Source organism: Stegastes partitus, unplaced genomic scaffold (assembly GCF_000690725.1).
Source record: "Stegastes partitus isolate 25-593 unplaced genomic scaffold, Stegastes_partitus-1.0.2 Scaffold1702, whole genome shotgun sequence".
Classification (NCBI taxonomy): domain Eukaryota; kingdom Metazoa; phylum Chordata; class Actinopteri; family Pomacentridae; genus Stegastes; species Stegastes partitus.
The window spans coordinates 44,050-60,161 of NW_007579433.1; the positions used below are offsets into that span (position 1 = coordinate 44,050).

At 40.0% G+C, this 16,112-nt stretch overlaps 2 protein-coding genes across 2 annotated transcripts in view; one reads left to right on the forward strand and one right to left on the reverse strand.

The window, feature by feature from the left end:
- The window catches only part of LOC103372139 (calpain small subunit 1-like), a 10,184-nt gene extending 5,944 nt beyond the window's left edge, over window positions 1–4,240 (reverse strand). The window contains exons 1-4 of the mRNA XM_008301704.1: window positions 4,118–4,240; window positions 2,810–2,855; window positions 2,677–2,713; window positions 1,647–1,739 (exon numbers count right to left, since the gene is read on the reverse strand). Of these exons, the coding sequence (XP_008299926.1) occupies window positions 1,647–1,739; window positions 2,677–2,713; window positions 2,810–2,847 (168 nt within the window). The 5' untranslated portion in view covers window positions 2,848–2,855; window positions 4,118–4,240. The remainder of the gene's footprint in view (window positions 1–1,646; window positions 1,740–2,676; window positions 2,714–2,809; window positions 2,856–4,117) is intronic.
- A 3,538-nt stretch (window positions 4,241–7,778) lies between these two features.
- LOC103372140 (transmembrane protein 87A) overlaps window positions 7,779–16,112 on the forward strand; it is a 21,883-nt gene continuing 13,549 nt past the window's right edge. Inside the window, exons 1-7 of the mRNA XM_008301705.1 lie at window positions 7,779–8,011; window positions 11,140–11,212; window positions 11,305–11,405; window positions 12,829–12,948; window positions 13,035–13,163; window positions 14,848–14,901; window positions 15,724–15,780. Of these exons, the coding sequence (XP_008299927.1) occupies window positions 7,874–8,011; window positions 11,140–11,212; window positions 11,305–11,405; window positions 12,829–12,948; window positions 13,035–13,163; window positions 14,848–14,901; window positions 15,724–15,780 (672 nt within the window). The 5' untranslated portion in view covers window positions 7,779–7,873. The remainder of the gene's footprint in view (window positions 8,012–11,139; window positions 11,213–11,304; window positions 11,406–12,828; window positions 12,949–13,034; window positions 13,164–14,847; window positions 14,902–15,723; window positions 15,781–16,112) is intronic.

Genomic DNA, 16,112 nt, shown 5'->3' on the forward strand with positions numbered 1-16,112 from the left:
TAGTCTCCTTCTAGTCCCTCCTTCACTAGTCTCCTTCTAGTCCCTCCTTCAGACGAGTCACAGGAGTCTCGGTGGCCTCCCTCGTTTTATGTACTGATCAGTATAAACTCAGTTGTGACTTTAAACGTTTAGTTTTGATCCAATGTGAGTAAAAGTGTCTCTGAAGCGTCTTCAGGTCGACCGACTGGTTGGAGACGTTAAATCCTGCAGCGACGACGTTCTGAACCTTCTTCTGCCTTCGTTGTGAAATCCTCCCGTAAATACCAGAGGACGGGCGTGAAGCAGGAGGAGAACAAAGAGGGCGTCGCCCAGAGCGGCAGGTGAGGCGGGAGCGGCGTCGGACCTTTAAAACCCGCCGAGCAGCTGAACCGTCGTCGTGAGCAAACTTCAGCTGCTGTCGGTTTGTTCAGAGGAACCAGAAAGTCCAGAAACAGGGAGCAGCAGCAGAACGTGTGTCGGGTGGAGAAGAACCGAGGCGTCGCGTCATAGAGTGGATCAGAACCAAACCTCCTAAACTAAAGAGTCCAGACATACAGAATCTGCTGCTTTGAAAGAATCCGGATTTAAACCCACATCAGATGAAACTGGTTCAGAACCAGGTCTCCTGACAGGCCCGTGAAGAAGCCTTCAGTCTACAGGAGACGCTAACCACAGAACCTTCGTCTGTCTGCTTCTACCCGTCCTGAACTCTCCCTTCGTGTCCGACCCGCTCCCACAGTGACCCAAACCCACCAACGATGTCGACACCACTAATGACAGAGGTTCTGTGGTTCTGTGGTTCCCTCTGAGACCCGAAGTCACGAGAAGCTGCGACTGGAAACCAGCTGCAGATGGTTCCTGGTTCAGAAGCGTCGCTCTGAGCGGCACCAGAACCCAAAATTTTATCAACCTGCACTCTGACAAACACCCAAGTCCAGAACCTCCTGAGTAAACAAACTGTTTACAGACGAGGTGCTGACTCGACCAGAGTTTTTATAAAGTTTGTTTCTGACGTCGCTGCGACATGAACACGACTAAAGACGTTAAAAACCTACAAAATATGTATATTTATAAATGTTTGTAGATTTAAAAGTGGTTTTAGAAAAGTATCTGACACACAGAATAACATCTAGACCAGTGGTTCTCAAACTGGGGGTCGAGGCCCCCATGGGGGTCCCAAGATCATTTCAGGGGGTCGCCAGACGATTGTATTAAAAAATAAATAAAGTCACATTTCTGACATAAATGTGCATCAGGGCTGTTAATTAAACTTCTCCCCTCTCCTCTTTCAGACTCGTTAATATCATGGTTTGATCATATCATTATTTTTATTCTTTTTTCTTTTCTTTAAATATTTTTTTTCCTTTCATTTGTTCAAACTAAATGTCGTCTTGGTGGTCGTGGCTCAGAACCTTTTATCTGATCTGAATAATGTGTAAAAACTCGTTGAACCAGAATTAAATTAAATGACCTGAAACTGTTTCTATCTTGTGAATATGGATCCAATCAGTGGATTTCTTTACTTTTGACAGAGCAGGAATGTTTCATTGTTTTAAACACCCCCACGTTTGGACCACTTGGACCGGCCCGCCCTGCTGGACTGGACCTGGTGAAGACGACCAGAACCTCCTCTAGCTGTGATTAAAGGTGCAGGAATGTGGACTCACGTCTCCGGCCAGCTGCTGGAAAACCCTCCGGAACTGCTTCTCCTCGTCATTCTCGTGAGCCTCGGCGAAGTTCAGCGGCCGGCGAGGAGCAGGCTGCAAAAAAAAAATGTAAAAATCAACGAACACAAGAAGCTTGTGTGAGCCGGAGACACAGAACCCTCAGTGTGGCGCTCAGAGGGTCCGTTAAGGCTTCAGACCCGGTTCAGGCTGCAGAAACACGCCGTCTCTGACTCCCATGAATCCACTACGTTCAGATTTATACACAGAAAACTTATAAAAACACACAAATGGAGGCGAATTAAAGCCCAGAACTCATCTGAAAACAGGTTTACAGGCTGGTTCTGGGTTCTGGAGCCTCACTTCTCCTGAGCTGAGTCTCAGTAAAAACGCTGCTTATTAAGTTTTTTCTATAAAAACAGGATCAGCGTCTGATTCGTGAGACGTCCTGAGATGTAGATTTAAACGTATTTCTGTGTTTTTATTGGTTAGATGAAGGTAAATGTAAAACCAAAATACAGAAACGATGTTATTCTGAGCTGGATTTTGTTCTTTTCTTTTTTTTTTTAACCCTGTATGATCCACACAAATAAAAACAAATCCTGTAAAATAAATAAATAAATAAATAAATAATCTGTGCCACAAATAAAAAATGTAAAATGTGATGTAAACAAATGCTAAAAATAACAGAGATTAGAGCATTTTAACTCATTTAAAAGCAGTAAAATTGTGTGATTTTATGACTTTAAGTGCATTTACATTTCTAACATACAGCTTCTTAATTAAACAGTTTTTTATTAATTTATTTTTTATTACAATTTAACAAAACACTGAAAATCTGTAAAATAGCTAAATGTTTGTTTTGTTTTTTTTAAAGTTCATTTTTGCAGCTTGGAATCGACTCAAAGAGAAAAAAAATGTCTGAAGAGGTTCATTATAATAACAACAACAACAACAACAACAATAATAATAATAACAACAGAGCAGCTGGTTCTATGTGTTTGGTGGGTACGTGAGGCGGTTTCTTACTTACCGGGTCGGAGGGGATGAACTGAGAAGGATCGATGTTGCTGTCGGAGGGAAGAACAGTGGGACGGTTAGCCTAGCTTAGCACAAACACTGGGAGCGGAGGGAAACTGCTAGCGTGGCTCTGAGCGAGCACTCACCTCGCGACCTTTATGATGGTGTTCAGGAAACCCAGCATGTTGCCGTCTGTTGGAGACAAAGAGGAGATGATCAGTGGTGGTTGGTGGGTTGATGCTCAGTCAGATAAACACGAACACGCCCGGAAACAAATCTGCAGATTACACAGTAACTGTAAATAAAATAAAAACGCGACAATCCAAAATCTATATTAAGAAATGATTTGAAAGAAAAAAAACAACTAAATAATATTTAAAATTTTACAGTTAATATATTTTGAGAAAATTGCAGGAAAAAAAACACCAGTTTACATTTTGGCTGTAAAACAAATAAAAAACAGACCAAAACTGTAAATAATCAAAGAAATAAAATCAACCAACTATATTTTAATCAATGACAATTTGTTCCTTTATATTTAACTATATATATATATACTTGCTGAATTTAAATCAGGAACAATATTGTTATTTTACACATATTTGTCATTATTTTCAAGAATAATTACTTTTAATTTATGTATTTTTTTTAAATCACTCAGACTTTGTCAAACTGGTTTCTGACAGAATTTCTCCTGTTTTGTTAAATTACAAATAATAGATAATTAAAACAATCACAGTAAAAAATGCATTAAATCACATGTTGAAGGAAAAAATAAAAGAAAAAAATGTAAATGATGTAAAAATCAGATATGCATACATTAAATACCTCATCATTTGTTCTTTCAGCGTTTAACTGCAAGAATAAAATGTTTATTTGATGTTTTTCCTGCATTTAAAGCAGGAAACTGTATTTAAATGCTGCAAACACTCTCATGAATCAGTAGAAATGAATAAATAGGAGCAGAATTTATATTTAAAATACATTTTAAACTGTCAACAGGTGGTTTCTCTCCGTTTTAAAGTCTTTTCAGTGTCGTGTTGCCACGGAAAGAAAAAAAAAAGAGAAATGGTTGATAATAGTTTAAACTTTCCATGTTGAGTAGAACAAACATGATCAAAACGCTGCAACACTTTTATGAACCAGTAAAAACGACCGAACATGTGCAGAACTCAGATTAAAGTCCGTTTCAGGAGCCACCAGGTGACTCTTCTGGTTCAACTCTGTCTCTCTTCACTCCAGTCAGTCACCAGCACCAGTGACTCCACCTTCACTGGTTCCGCTCCTCTCTGGTTCTGCTCCTCTCTGGTTCTGCTCCTCTCAGCTCTTTCCTGGCCCACACCTTGTTTACTTCACTGCGCGGTTCACGGTTCGGGTTTTGGTTTAGCTCCGCTGGAATCTTTCAGGTGGTTTCAGAACTAAACAGGACGGAGGAAAAGTTCGGCGGTACTTACTGAGCGGAGCTTCAGCTGCAGACAGACACAGACGGAGGGACGCGGAGCTTCAGCGGACTGGAGCTGAGACGCACCGGAGCGGAGTCTTGAACCGGGACGCTCCCTCTGACGGAACCAGTCCAGCAGGAGTTCCTGCACAATGAATCATCAGCATCAGCTGCTCCACCCAGACACACACACACACACACACACACACACACACACACACACACACACACACACGACCAGGTCCTAAAGCCCTCCAGGTTCCCTGCAAGGAAACGCGCACAAATAAGTCTCGTGGTGCGTTCAGGGACCGACAGGAAAGTTCACACATCGCGTTGTAATTTTTTACTTATTTTATTTTATTTTTTTTGCATTTCCCATCCATCCATCATCTCTACACCTTCATCCTCACCAGGGTCATGGGGGGCGGAGCCTATCCCAGCTGACTCAGGATGAAGGCAGGTTCACCTGGACAGGTAACCAGTCTATCACAGGGCTACACTTAGAGACAGACAACCAAGCACACTCACATTCACACCTACGGACAATTTACAATCACCAATTAACCTCAGCATGTTTCTGGACTGTGGGAGGAAGCCGGAGAACCCGGAGAGAACCCACGCTGCACGGGGAGAACATGGACACTGAGTCCCAGTTGGCAGGTGGAACCAGTTCTGAGTTCTTCAGGATGTGACTGATGAGTGGGACGTCCTGAACACTGACTCCATCAACCAGCTGGTGGACAGAACGCCTCCATGTCTGAACACAGTGATCCATGTCAGGGGGCCAGACTCAGTGTTAGTGACATATAAAGAGTGATACTGGACACTCTGATGCATGGAGTCCCCTCAAACACCTGTTTCCTGTTTTATGACCACAACACAACCCTTCATCCTGCTGGTCAGTCCCTCCAGTTTAGTGTAATCCTGAACACACAGTTTGTAAAAGTTAACTGGTTTAGTTTGTCCTGTGGTGTGTGTTGTATGTTTACTGTGATGTCAATAAAGTTTTAAAAAGATACACACTTTATCGACCAAGAACAAATCATCTTATCATCATGTCATGAGAAGAGGGGCAAATATTTTATTTCAACTTTATGAGCAACAGTATATATATAGATGTTTTAATGTCTTAAATATTGTATCTATATATTATGTCTATATATTGTATTTATATGTCTATTTTTATACCTATATGTCTATACATTGTATCTTTATGTTTCTATCTTGTATCAACAGTATTTATTGTATCTAAACATGTAAATAACGTGTTTATGTTCCTGTCTATTGTATCTATATGTCTATATATCTACACGTCTATACATTATATCTCCATGTCTATATATTGTATCTATGTTTCTATATCTGTGTGCAGACAGAGTTGAGTCCTGAATGGAACCAATCATTATTTTCATTGAACTCATCATTTCACTGATAAATGTCTGAAAATAGTCCAAAAACAATAAAAACAAAAATAAAGAACAGTGAAAAAGCTGAAACCCTGAAACACTGTGTGTCCCACCCAAGAGACAGAACCCCCACCCAGTGGTAACATCCAACCTCCATGTTTTTAATAAACGACTTTAATAAACGACTTTAATAAATGACTTTAATTAAACAGCTCTGGGTTGACATTACGTCAGTTTACTGCTGCTGACAGTGATAATAACTAAAACCTCAGTGAAGCTGTGGAGTTGAATCAGAACAACAAGCAGCTTCGGATCCACCTGAAACATTTCAAACATGCTCCTGGACTTTCTGGTTTTAAAGGGCGGGTCTTAGATGTGTTCCTGTTCCAGTTCTGACACGACGAAGTGGATTCTGGACTGTCTGGAATCCATACCTGACGGTTTATCGTCTCAAATTAAACCGTAAACGCGCCTTTGTTTGGTCATTTAATCTGCAGAAAAACACTGAAGACAGAAAACACTGTGTTTAGTAACAGAAATGTGCCCGTAAATATTGATGCTGCTCAGGTTTTGCTTCTTTTCTTAAAGCTTCTACCTGAACAGGTGATCTGAAACCGTTGCTGCCTCCTTTCGTGTCTCTTCACGGCCGGTTCGAGTTTCTTTGAGCTGCAGCCGATCCGTTGGAGAACTCAAAGCTGTTGTTGTTTCCTCGTTGCTCTCTGCAGAGCAAAACAAACAACCACAACATTCCTGTAAATCCAGACGACCGCTAATTATTCTAATCATCTGAGATTAAAGAGCGTAGCTCACTGCCCTCTGGTGGTCACACAAATGAACTGCAGCACTGCAACACGTTCAAGTAAAGTCAGTTTATTAGGAATATCAAAGTTATTGTTATTATTATTATTATTATTATTATTTTACTTTAGCACCTGTTTGTTCTGTAAATAATGTAAATGTTTCCTGCCCTCTGGTGGTGACGCTGAGAAACTACACGAGATGTTACGGTGAAATGTTAAATTAAATTCAGGAGTAATTAAATATCTTGAATAAAAATACATTAAAGAAACAAGATTGTTGTTCTGTGATCATGAGTTCGAAGCTACAACTCATTACACACATATTACTGATCAGCTGTTCATTTCAATTGTTCTACGCATCGTATTTAATCAACAGAGTAAAATACAAAACTGTGAGTACAAAAAGGGTATTTTTTATTGATAATAGAACGTTTTTGTGGAGGAACTTCACATGATTATTTTTAGGGAGACTCACAGGTGGCCTCCGTCGCTCTTCTGTTTCTTGGGATCATTTATTTTACGTCTTATATTTATTTTGTTCAATAAGCCAAATTAAATTGACCTTAATTCAATATTTAAAGGCAATAAAAGGAGAAAACTTCCAAGATTGTGAACACTTTTTATAGAAACTATGAGTGTTTATTATGTTGGATGTTATTCAGATTTGCAGAACAGCAGCGTCCTTTTAGAATCACACGAATCCGGCAGAAATGTCTTTGAAATATATTTAAAATGATGCATCACACAACAAGAATATCAGCATTTTATGGATTGATGCACCGACGGAAAACTCTAAACATAAAAGCATGAATATAAGGTGAACAAAAAATAAATAAATCTACCTAAAGGGGACTTTAATGGGACAATCTGAGCTCATAAATGAGAATAAAATCATCAGAACAAAGACAAATTAAAGTGACCAAGTCATTTCTGACAAATGTTTTTTTTAATATTTAATTTTTATTTTTAAACTAATTTCAGACAAATATCATGAATAAATTTTGCACCTTTCTTCGTTGTCAAATGAAGATAAGTTGTAGTTGCTGTCATTTTGGATAATTTGCACTCATTTTGGATTTTTTTTTTTTTTTTGTAATTCTTGACTGATTTCAAGTCATTCAGGACCAATTTTTAGTCATTTTGGACACATTTCAAGTCAAAACATGTAAAAACCAGAACCTGTCTGGTCCAACTTCACCACATCAGGTTCTGCTGATGTTAGAGCCTCAACAGGTGGTGAAATGTGACCAGAGACTGGATTTTTTGCAGGAAATATTGGCCACACTCAACATTAATTCAATGTTGCCCAGCGATAAAAGGTGTTTTTTTTAGTGTGTAAGTAGTTCGAGAGCAAATGAATAAAAAAAGAGAATAAAATTCATTGTATGTGCTGACAAACAGCAAATAAAGCTACATTTTAATGGTGGTGCTAAACGTCCCACGGCCCCTGAACGCGGCACGCCTCGCCGTGTGACGTCACCCGGAAGCAGGAAGTGCGCCGCTTGTTGTGAGTTGTCTCGCTGGCTCCGCTTCTTCTTCTTCTTCTCCTTCCTGGTGGCTCTAATGGCGGGCTCCGCGGGTCCGGCTCGGTCCGGTCCGGGACTCTGGTCCTCGGCGCTGCTGCTGCTGGTGCTGGCGGCTCTGTGGGCTCCGGTGGTGCCGGTGTCGGAACCGGGGAAGTGGACCTTGAAGCTGGACAGCGTGAGTTAGCGGGGACGGGCTGCTGTGGCGGTGAGCAGGCGGGCGGGCAGCGGGGCGACTTCAGCGGCTCTCGGGCCGAAGACGCGCTCGTAGAATGCGGCTTTTATTGCGGCCGTTGAGCCTCGGAGGACCCGGAAGTCCGCTAATGTGGCGCAACGCGAGCTGCGTCAGAGAGCGGCAGCGTTAGCCGCCGTTAGCCGAGCAGAGGGAGGCTGGGCTCAGGTCGGAGTTAGAGACGAGTCCTCCACGTGTTGTCTGGATGTGTTCAAGTGTTTCTGATGTGTTGTCGTTCATCAGAACCTGCAGGTTCATGGAAACGACCATTAAAACAGTGTTAATGTGGAGTCCTGTAGGTCTGTAATTAAGCTCAGCTGGTTAGGATCTCTACTTGTAGTAAAAGTGAAAGTGTAGTGGCCAGCAGAACCCCTGGTATCATCTAGATCAGTTAAAGTCGCATCACGTGTCAGTAGCTGCGTTATATCTGCTCTGGACAGTCCAGTGTTGGTGCTTCTGGAAAACAGAATAAACCAAAATCCTCAGAATGTCAAAGATTCAGGATCCAAAGTGAATCTAGCTGTGATGATGTCAGGGTCAGGGTTAGTGGGTCACGGTTCAGCTCTGAAAACTGGACCGGCAGGTTTCCAGATATGTCACGAGGGTTATTGTTAGAAATCAGAGTTTGTGTGAAGCTCAGACACGTCACATGAAACCTTTACGGTCGGCGTCCAACAAAACAGCCTCGGCTGCTGTTCTGCCAAAAAACGGCACAATGAGACTAAACTGCATGATATGAAGCCTGATGGTCAGATGGAGATCAATGTGTTGGGCTCAGATGGTGTGAACCTGAACAGGACCACCACGGTGGATGCATGGTCCTGACAGTGAAGCACGGAGGTGGCAGCATCATGGTCTGGGGCTGCATGAGGGAAGAAGGTGTTGAGGACGTATCTAGATGAATGTCTGAGGATAAACCAAAAAGCAATATGCCTGCAAATCTGCCACAAAAAGATGCAAAATGACAACAAAGAGACGCCAAAATTACCACAAATTAACTCCAAATGACCATAAAAAGACAAAAATGACCACAAATAGAAGCAAAACAACCACAACTTCGGAAACCTAAAGAATGTTAGAAGCACATTCTTTAGTCAGACCAAGATCAATGTGTTGGGTTCAGATGGAGTCCAGATGTTTGGTGTGAACCTGACCAGGATGTATGGTCCTGACGGTGAAGCACGGAGGTGGCAGCATCATGATGTGGAGCAGCATGAGGGCAGAAGGTTTTTTAAATACAGGAAATTAAAGACAGTTTGTTTTTTAAGGGCGGCTGTGGCTCAGGTGGTGGAGCAGCTTGTCCTGTGATCATAAGGTTGCTGGTTCGATTCCCGCCCCTCCACAGATCAAGTGTCCTTGGGCAAGACTCTGAACCCAAACAGTTGCCCCCAGTGGCAGCAGCAGCTTGCATGGCAGCTCTGAGGCCATCGGTGTACGAATGTGATCTCATCTTAAAAATGTACATCGCTTTGGATTAAAACATCTGCTACATGAAACTGTACATTTAACATAAGAGCAAATACCCTTCTGTCTAACTCAGCAGTAATCTGATTACTTTAAGGTGCTACGCTGGCCGTGCACTCGGCTTTGTTGTGTTTTATTGGTGGACTCTGGTGAAACTCACTTCCTATGTTCAGGTTAGAGACTCTTGTGGTCGAGCAGGAAGCTCGGCTGTTGCTTCGCTTCTCGTCCTGTGTTTGTCTTCAGGGCTGCGTTTGTGTGCAAACAGCAAGTCAATGAGAGGCGATAAGGACGGAGGTTTAATGAGGAAGCGCTGCTTATCTTTAGGTGCGAGGGCTTCAGCAGACCCTCCAAACCAGATGGCTGAGATTCTCCTGATATCGGTTTAAATGTTTCCTGCCGCTCCTTCGCTGCTCATGTTTCTTGTGCAGAGATTCTGTCGGAGAAGCCTGAACCCGATATCAGATAATGAAGACACACGAGGACGCGCTTTGTATCAACAACAGTGAAGGTGGAACTGGGTCGTGTAGTGTGGAGGGAAGTCTGTGGTTTCAGGGTTGGCAGGAAGAAGAAAAAAATATCAAGAACAATTCAGACAGCACAAAGAGACCCAAAGTAGGTCAGAAAAATGAGATGTGTTGGTTTAACGGTGAAAAGTTCCCTCATAATACAGTAAAACCCCAAATAAGTAATAAAATCTGTCCTAAAATCACCTTTAGTCATGTTTCATCCGACCACAGAAACACCTGCTTCCATGAAATGTGTCTTGAGACAAGCAGGAAGTGGCCTCGATTGTTGTGTTGCTTCCAAAATAAGAGCATGCAATTAAATGGTAAAATGAGCACCAGCTGAACTGAGACAAAAAAAACAAAACAAAACATGAATTTGTTAAATTACAGTGACAAAAATGTAATGCAAGTAAGCGCTTTAAATAACATGTCAGAGAAAAGCTATAAAAACAAATGCTCGTAAATGTTCGGAATGCGTATAAACGGAGACTTTATCAGAAATGTTTGTCATAAATATAATACATTTGCAAGAACTGAAGTTGAAAAATTCAGAAGAGCAAAACACGGCAATGACAGAAAAGTGAAGTGACACAAAACAAACTAAAATGTGTAATTTAATAGACAAATAATAGGAAAAAATAAATTAAAAATCAACTAAAAGCCGCTGAAACGGCAGGTCTGGAGTTGAGTTTTCATCATTTATTGTCTGAAATTGTTTCAGTGCACGTTTTTATCAGCACGTCATCGGAGAGTTAACGAGGAACTAAATTATCACTCTATGCAGACGATGTGTTGCTATACCTACCAGATTTAGCATCAACAGTACCACATCTTAAGACTCCAGTCAGTGAATCTGGATGAATATGGATAAAACAGAGGCTATGGACATCAGTGGTAGGAACCCCAAAAGTGTAGAAGCAGCTGGATGATAAAAGCAGTTATGATAAATAATGAGGAACCTAAATTATCACTCTATGCAGATGATGTGTTGCTATACCGACCAGATTTAGCATCAACAGTTCCACAGCTTAAGACTCCAGTCAATGAATCTGGATGCTACTCAGCTAAAGCTAAGCTCTGATGGTGTTTGTTTGTTTCTTTCAGGAGGTTCTGAAGAAGCAGAGCTACTTCATCTTCACTAAGACTCTGTTCAATGGCAGCGTCATCCATCTGAAACGTGAGCTGATTTATTCTGAAAACCTTTGTCCGGCTGCAACACGAACGCTGGATTCAAACCTTCTTCTTCTTGTGGGGTTTGTCTTTGTGCAGTTTCGGAGCAGATCTGCAACACGTCGTTGTCTCCGGTGAGCCTGAGCTTCTCGTGGTATCTGAGGAACTCGCACTGCTACGACGAAGTGTTCAACCTGGACGTGAGTGTTTTGCTCCGACTTCACCCCTCTAGCTGTGTTTTACCTTTAAGCCTGGATCGAGGCTCCCTGCTGAAGACAAAGTAATTTGTATAAGTCCATTTATCTCCATCAGAACTGAACGCTACACGTTGTCCACAGGTAGAACATCTCCCACATCTGTAGCTCAAACAGAAGAACAACGTCACAGGCGTCCTGATAAGGGGAGGAGCTTATCTTTAGCCAATGAAACAATGATTTTAAATTATCAACTAAACTGTATCTTAAATCAGTATTTATATGTTTAACGTTAGATTTTACCCTTAGCTTTTAACTAGAGAAATTATGTCTAGATGTTTAACCAAAATAGTATTTCAAGTTTTTAGCTTTTTTACCCCCCCTCCCTTTTCTTTTTTTTTTGCCGTATATTATGCAGCAGTGAGAGCGCCAAATTACAAAAATAAATTAATAAAAGAATAATAAAAACAAAACTGGAAACAAAAAGAAGAAGAAATAAAATAAAAAATAAATATTGTGGCAAAATAAAGCAATATTAATCAAAAATGAACCCGTAAAGAAAAAGGCTGATAAAAGTAGAAACATAAAGACAAATAGTTTATTTTGTTTTTTATTTGTTTTTTTAAAATTTATTTAAAATTTTAATTTAATTTAATTTATTTATGTTTTTGTTATTTTTTCATTTTAATTTTTTCTTTTTATAGTTTTATTTTTTCTAATATTGCTTTAAAAGCAAAGGAAATATGCGCAGTAGGAATGTCATTGTGCCTTTGTTTTTAAAACAAAATAAAATAAAATAAAACTGAAAAAAATAATTTAAAAAAATAATAATGTAAAAAAAAAAAATTAAATTAAAAATTAAAAAAAAAAAAAATTATTTTTATTATTTTAATTATTTGTCTTTATATTTCCACTTTTATCAGCCTTTCCTTTTATGGATTCATTTTTGATTAATATTGCTTTATGTTGCCACATTATGTAGTTTTCATTTTATTTCTTCTTCTTTTATTTTATTTTATTGTTCTTTCACTGATTTATTTTTGTAATGTGGCGCTCTCACGGCTCCTCAGTCTACGGCTCCCACAACGCCGTCCAGTTAAACGTAGAGCTGAAATGTGTCCTCGTGAAATACCGTCCTCGTTTGGGAATTGTGAATTTTTTCCCCCCATTTTCAGTGACCTGTAATTGTAAATACGTCCTCTGTTGGATCCATTTAATGGTTCTGATCTGATGGAAGCTGTTCTGAGTCCTCACCACGTTTCCAGACTGTGGGAGTTTTATTTCTGTAGATGCTGAACTCTGAACATGGCTTCACGGGTTTATTTCAGGTTTATTATTCCCACGTCTGAGAGCAAAAAATCCTCAATATTCAGCTGAAATCTTTTACTCGGTTTTGAGTCCCACTTCAGAACCGTTTGTGTCTCTTCAGTCTCTGCAGGTGGACAGCTACTTCAACTCGTCGGACGTGAAGCCGGGCCGAGGCAGCGGTTTCTTCGTCTACCACCGGTACCCGCCCGCCTCCTGCCAGCAGGTCATGGACCCCCACCTGGTGACCAGAACACACCCCCACAGGCCAAGACACGACGAAACCTGCTGGCGCTGACGTGTGCTAACATGTTTTGTTTCTGGTCTCAGTTCAACCTGGACACGTTCGACGGGAAGACCCGGCTCACCGAACCTCCTGCTCCTCCTCCTTCTCCTCAGCAGCAGCAGCAGCAGCAGCAGCAGAAGCAGCAGCAGCAGCAGCAGAAGCAGAAGCAGAAGGTGAGCCGCAGCGTCTGAATTCATGGACGTAGTGATAAACATGAGCCTGGGTGGAGGTTTCTGGTCTTCAACACTCAGCAGGTGTACTCTCTGCACTTCTTCTGGAGCGTTAAATGGAGAAGAAGGCTGGCTGGTGGTTTTTGGGACGTCTGAGAAGGTTTTGTTATCGAATAATTAGAATAAAGCAGCTGTTTTTACTTAAATTCACTCTGCAGACGAACGTATAGAATAAAATAGAACCTCAATGAAGCGGAAACATCTGGTAAAGTCAACCAAAAATGAGAAAACTGTACTGAAGCACAAAATGCACAATAACCTGTAAAACATACAAAAAAATGTGCAAAAGTGTCGAATGTACAAAAACACTGAAGTAAAAAAAACGTTAAAATGAGTTAAATGAAAATTACCGTAAGTTCCGGACTATAAGCTCCTACTTTTATTCAGGTGTGATCAGTAGTCTGGAATTTACGGTAAATCTTATTCCAAACTCAAAATCAGGCACAAAGCTGACCTACTTTTATATTTAGTTTATGATCAGGATGTTTTATGCTTTAATTATATTTCCCACATTTTTCATTGTGATATGAAGCGACTGCACTTTGAACAAACCTGCTGACTACAGCTGCTGTTGGTGCAGATCTACGAAGCCTGAAGTCCAAACTAAAGGAAGTCGTCACCTGTCCGCTTCATCATGTGACACGTTAGCATGTTAGCACCTGTTAGCAGCTGGTTCCAGTCTAATCTACTAACTGGAGCCTCCAGCTCTCTCTGGGATCAGCACCAGCCTCATCGTAGGACGTTTTCCATTTTCAGTGGCAGATAAATATGAATTTGAGTCATTTTAGACCATTTTTACTCATTTCTTAGACGTCATAAGCAAAGTTTCTCAACTTTAAGTCGTTCCGAACAATGTTTTGATCCAGGTTGACACATTTTGGACTAAGTTTGGTTTCATCTAATTTAAGACTAATTTTGAGTCATTTGAGTAAAATTTAATTCATCTAAACATCAGGTTCTGCTGATGTTAGAGCCTCAACAGGTGGTGAAATGTGACCAGAGACTGGGTTCTAGTAGAACCGTGGATCCATCCATAGACAGACACTGACAGGAACTTTATGGAGACACAACACCAGCCTGGTTTAAACATTTTGTACTTTTTTCCCTGTTTTAAGGACCAATAGTTGTTCACTTCTGTCATTTTGGTTAATTTTTTACTAATTTTGGGCACGTTTCAGGTCATTTTAAAGACATTTTCAATCATGTGGGACTTTTTCATGTCATTTTTTTAAGATAGGGGTTATTTTGGATACATTTCTCAATTTAAGTCATATTTGACAATTTTTAAATAATTTCAAAAGTTTTTTACAATAATTTTGGACAATTTAGAGCCTTTTTTTCCTATTTTCAACGGCAGTAACTAGAGATTTGGACTCCAGCAGAACCATTCAGTGGTTTGGATCTGCTGGAAGCTCCTCTTTCTGCGTCCTCGTCACACTTTGTGGCCTTGAGACGAACCTGACGCGTAGTTTAACTAAAAATCCAGAAGATCCAGCTCTAGGCGCGACTGCAGGTATTTCTAGATTCTACACCGCGATGCCAACACATTCCGGTTTGTCCGGTATCGAAGTATTCACCTTCAGACTCGACCAACCTTCACTCCTGACATCTGCTGTTTGGTTTTCAGACCGTCACGGAGAAAGCTTCAGGGAGGAAGAGGAGGGAGGCGGACAACAAGCCGGTGTGAACACAAAACAGAAACACAAACACAGTAGCACATGCAGTAATAGATGCAGTACAGACAGTAGTACAGACAGTAGTACATGCAGTAATAGATGCAGTACAGACAGCAGTACAGACAGCAGTACATGCAGTAATAGATGCAGCAGACGATGCAGATTACTGCAGAAATAACTAAATGCTGAAGCCATGTTTAGTCATGAGGACATCCATAGAACCAAGTATTTTATTCATAAACAACAGGTGTTAAATCTGTTTATTTGTTTTATCGATTCACTTCAGTTTTATTCATAATTTCACTCCCATATTAATAACATTGGTTTTTAAAAATCAATTTACTTATGTTCTGTTTTTATTGTATTTTTCTATTTATTTTATTCATTTAATGTTGTTTATGTAAAAATCCTTTTGATTTTTTATTTAAAATTTCATATATTTATTACACTGATATTTTTCTATTTTCTGTATAATTTAAAATTTTATTATTGATGTGTAAATTATTTTTTGCTAATTTTTATTTAATTATTTTATTTATATTCTTTGTGGATAATACATGTACAAATTGCTTTAAAAAATATGGATTTTTATTTATGTGTATTTTTAGCTCATGTATTGTGTATATGTATTTTTATTTTTGTATATATATTTTTTTAGTTTTATTTATTTTCTCAGATTTTTTCCTTCAATTTATTTATTCTTTATTACAATTAGTTTTTCATTTATTTATTTATTTTTTTGAATGAGAGGTTGATGCTGTTCTTTGGTATTTAAAGTCGTTGATTTTAGGTGTTAAATTGTGATTTTCCTGCTTTCTGTCCGTCAGCGTCCTGCAGCAGTGACGAAAGCTGCTTCAGGTGACACGAAAGAAGAAGCTCAGAAGGTCAGTGAGATTAAATCACGCTGCTTTTTACTGAAACAGGTTGAGTCTAGCTGTACATCCAGATCCTGTAAAAAGTTTTCACCCTCGTTGGAAGTTTCCCCTTTTTATTGCTTTTAAACACCGAATTATGGTCGATTTAATTTGGCTTTTTTTTGACAAGAATTATTTTTAAAAAAAAAATTACCAAGTGAAGGAATGAATGGAGTTACGTTAAATTCATCATTAAGAAAAAAGAAGGAATAAGGAGTCACAAGGAGACGAGTGATGGAGGTCACCAAGACACCGACGACTCCTCTGAAGCACGGCGGTGGCAGCGTCATGATGAAGCACGG